The sequence below is a fragment of the Phascolarctos cinereus genome, unplaced genomic scaffold (genome assembly GCF_003287225.1).
Source record: "Phascolarctos cinereus isolate Bilbo 61053 unplaced genomic scaffold, phaCin_HiC Scaffold_1;HRSCAF=81, whole genome shotgun sequence".
Taxonomy (NCBI): Eukaryota; Metazoa; Chordata; class Mammalia; order Diprotodontia; family Phascolarctidae; genus Phascolarctos; species Phascolarctos cinereus.
This window is the reverse complement of record NW_027555514.1, coordinates 216,764,726-216,767,367: the sequence shown is the minus strand read 5'-3', so window position 1 is coordinate 216,767,367 and position 2,642 is coordinate 216,764,726. Positions and strand designations below refer to the sequence as shown.

The following is a 2,642-nucleotide window of genomic DNA, read 5'->3' as shown; positions in this document are numbered from 1 at the left end:
CTTCTCCCTCTGCTAGCTTTCTCCATCTCCCAAACAACCAGAGGACCCATCTCCTCCTTTCTCCTCTTCCTCCCCATTCCCCCTTCTTGCTGGAATGGCCTCACCCTTTGGCCTTCAGTCTAAGAATTTGGGAAAACTCTAGTTGCCTCCTTGTCTCAGAGACTCCGATGACTCCTAGCCTAAGTATCACGAAAGAAGAACCAGGTTCCTAGCTGAGGTGTCGAGCTGAGGTAGCGAAAAGAGGGAGGGAGTCAAAACCTGATGCCCAGTAGATATGCCTTCGCTTCACTCGGACTTCAGATTGAGAAACAGTATACGAAAAGGCTCCCACCTTCACCTCCACACATACGAACAAAAATTGTTTAAAAAACAAACAACAACCTGGAAATAATTTTGACTTCTTCCTCCCACCCCACCCCAAGCGATCCGATTCTTATTTCTTTCTCTCTCTCTCTGTTTCTCTCTCACTTGGCCTGGCAGAGTTGATGCATGGTATGTGTAAAAAAGGAACTGATTATCAAAACAGACATAACAAAAATACCCGGAGAGGAGCAGAGCCCCGGGCCTCGCGTTATAAGCGGGTGACAATGTCTGATGCAGGCGGTCAAGCGGCCAGGCGGCCAGGGAGTGAGGCTCTCCCCATCTCTTCACCAGGGACTCAGCTTAAGTCTGATGTCTCCTCCTTCTGATCCCCCTAAAAGAAGGAGAGGGCCTGCTCCCTGAGCAGAAGTCTTTTCTTTTTCATCCTCCGGTTTTGAAACCAGATCTTGACCTGCTGGTCACTAAGATTCAAGCGGTCCGAGAGTTCTCTCCTCCTCTGGCGGGTGATGAACTCGTTCACCATGAACTCTCCCTCCAGCTCCGCGAGCTGCAGCTTTGAGTAGGGTTTGCGCTTCTTCCGGGACCGGGTGTGCATGGGATACCAAGGGGCGCCTGGGGAGGAGGGAGTGGGCACAGGACAGTTGTCTTTGAAAGGTGAGGAGTTGACAACACAGAAAAGAAAAAAAAAGCTCAGTCCTTCCCCAGTTTCCCTTGTCCCCCTTCCCATGTCCCTTATTCCCTCTCTTTACTGCTCCCCACATTCTCCAGTGTTTCCTCTCCTTTTCCTAACCTCTAGTCCTTTTGCTCCCCTTTCCTAGCCATACTTTCTGTCCTCCCCATCCCCCATTCCCTCTTTCTCGCCTCTGCTCGTCACCTCTTCTTCCTAACCCTTCCCTTTCTCTCTTCTTCCCAATACTCCTCAGTTCCCCTTTCCTAGGAAGCCTGCTCTCTTGCTCAGACATGGCCCAATGGGAAAAAATAAACAGTATCCACTCCACTTGTTTTCTGAGGTGGGGATAGCATTTAGGGCGCCAAGGTGGCGTGGATAGGGTGAAGGAAGACAGGATAGTGGGAGCATTGGGAGGGAGGAAATGGACTCAACTCCTACCCCCTGGAGCTTCCTGGCCTTCAACCCTCAGGCAGGAGGAAAGGGAATCTCTCATTTTCTTTTATAGGGATATTTACATATTTATAGGCTTTCTCCCCCCCCCTTTTCTTTTCTTTTTCTTTTTTTTTAAAAGAAGCGCTCACTAATGAAATATTCTGCCACCCCAAACCGCTCCGAATACTCCCAGATCCTGAATTCCGTCAGTCGTCCGCCCCACGCGGCTAGCCCCTAGTCGCGACAGAGAGCTCGCTCTATGTTGCAATAGAGGTTCTTGGCTGCAATGAAGGGAGTGATCCTTACCACTGGTCGAGAGCCCGTTCCCCTGGCCTAGAGGCGACACCAGGCTGGCCCCGTCGCCCGCGCCGCCGCTCTTGTTTCCTTCGTTGAGCAGGGACGAGCTGGAATCGGACTCGAGTGACTGGCAGGAGGGAGGATTGGGGGGGGGACCCGCGGCGCCTTCCCCCCCGCCGCCGCCACCGCCGCCTGCAGCGTAGTCGTACTTGAAGCCCATAGACGGCGGACCCGACGGCTCGAGCTGCAGCAGCCCGCCCCCCTCCCGCCCCCGCTCCTCGCGCTTCAGCCCACCGCCCTCGGCGCACGCCTCGCGATAGTAGCATTTGCTCTCCTCCACCCGGGCCAATTCGCATGTCCGGCCGAAGGACGGGTTAAGCGACACCGGGCTGCCGAGGTAGGGCTGGGGATAGCCATTGCACGGCTCCGCCGACGGCCAAGGCAGGGAGCAGACGTTGTCGCGACGGGGGTAGGACAGGGAAGGTAGGCCGGGCAGCTGCCCCCCGGAGGCGCGGAAGTTGGGGAAGTAGAAGGTGTCCCCCGTGTGGATATTCACCAGCGGCCCCACAAACCCGGGATTAAGGAGATTATGTTCGCCCATTTCCGCGGGGCCCGACCGAGAGCTTCTACTTTATTGCTATCTGACATTAAACATAGTTAAAGCTGCGGACGCGTCCCATTGGCCGCCTACGGTCACATGGGTTCCTGCTGGAGGAGGGGTAGGAGGAGGAGGGGGTGGGGAATGAAGAGGACCCCCCACCCCAACACACATAGACAGCCAACATCAACTTCTCTTTCCCTTTTCTTTGGGGGAGGGGGGTGCTACTTTGTGGAGGGGGGTAATTCGCTAGATTCTAGTTGTTAAAAAAAAGAAATCACACAAAATCTAACCCAAGGAGAACAGCAGTAGCTCAACCTGGAG

General features: G+C 54.5%; 1 protein-coding gene across 1 annotated transcript; it reads right to left on the bottom strand.

Annotated features, from left to right (window-relative positions):
• Positions 1 to 694: 694 nt before the first annotated feature.
• HOXC12 (homeobox C12) lies at positions 695 to 2,321 on the bottom strand. Its single transcript, XM_020966107.1, has 2 exons — positions 1,730 to 2,321; positions 695 to 933 (listed from the first exon to the last, which is right to left on the bottom strand). Exons 1-2 carry the CDS (start codon positions 2,319 to 2,321, stop codon positions 695 to 697), a joined length of 831 nt encoding a protein of 276 aa, XP_020821766.1.
• Positions 2,322 to 2,642: the final 321 nt, after the last annotated feature.

Coding starts and splice junctions, on each gene's coding strand:
- HOXC12 (XM_020966107.1), bottom strand. CDS start 2,321: ATGGGCGAACATAATCTCCTTAATCCCGGGTTTGTGGGGCCGCTGGTG. Junction 934..1,729: donor GAACGGGCTCTCGACCAGTG/GTAAGGATCACT, acceptor CCTCCTCCCCAG/GCGCCCCTTGGTATCCCATG.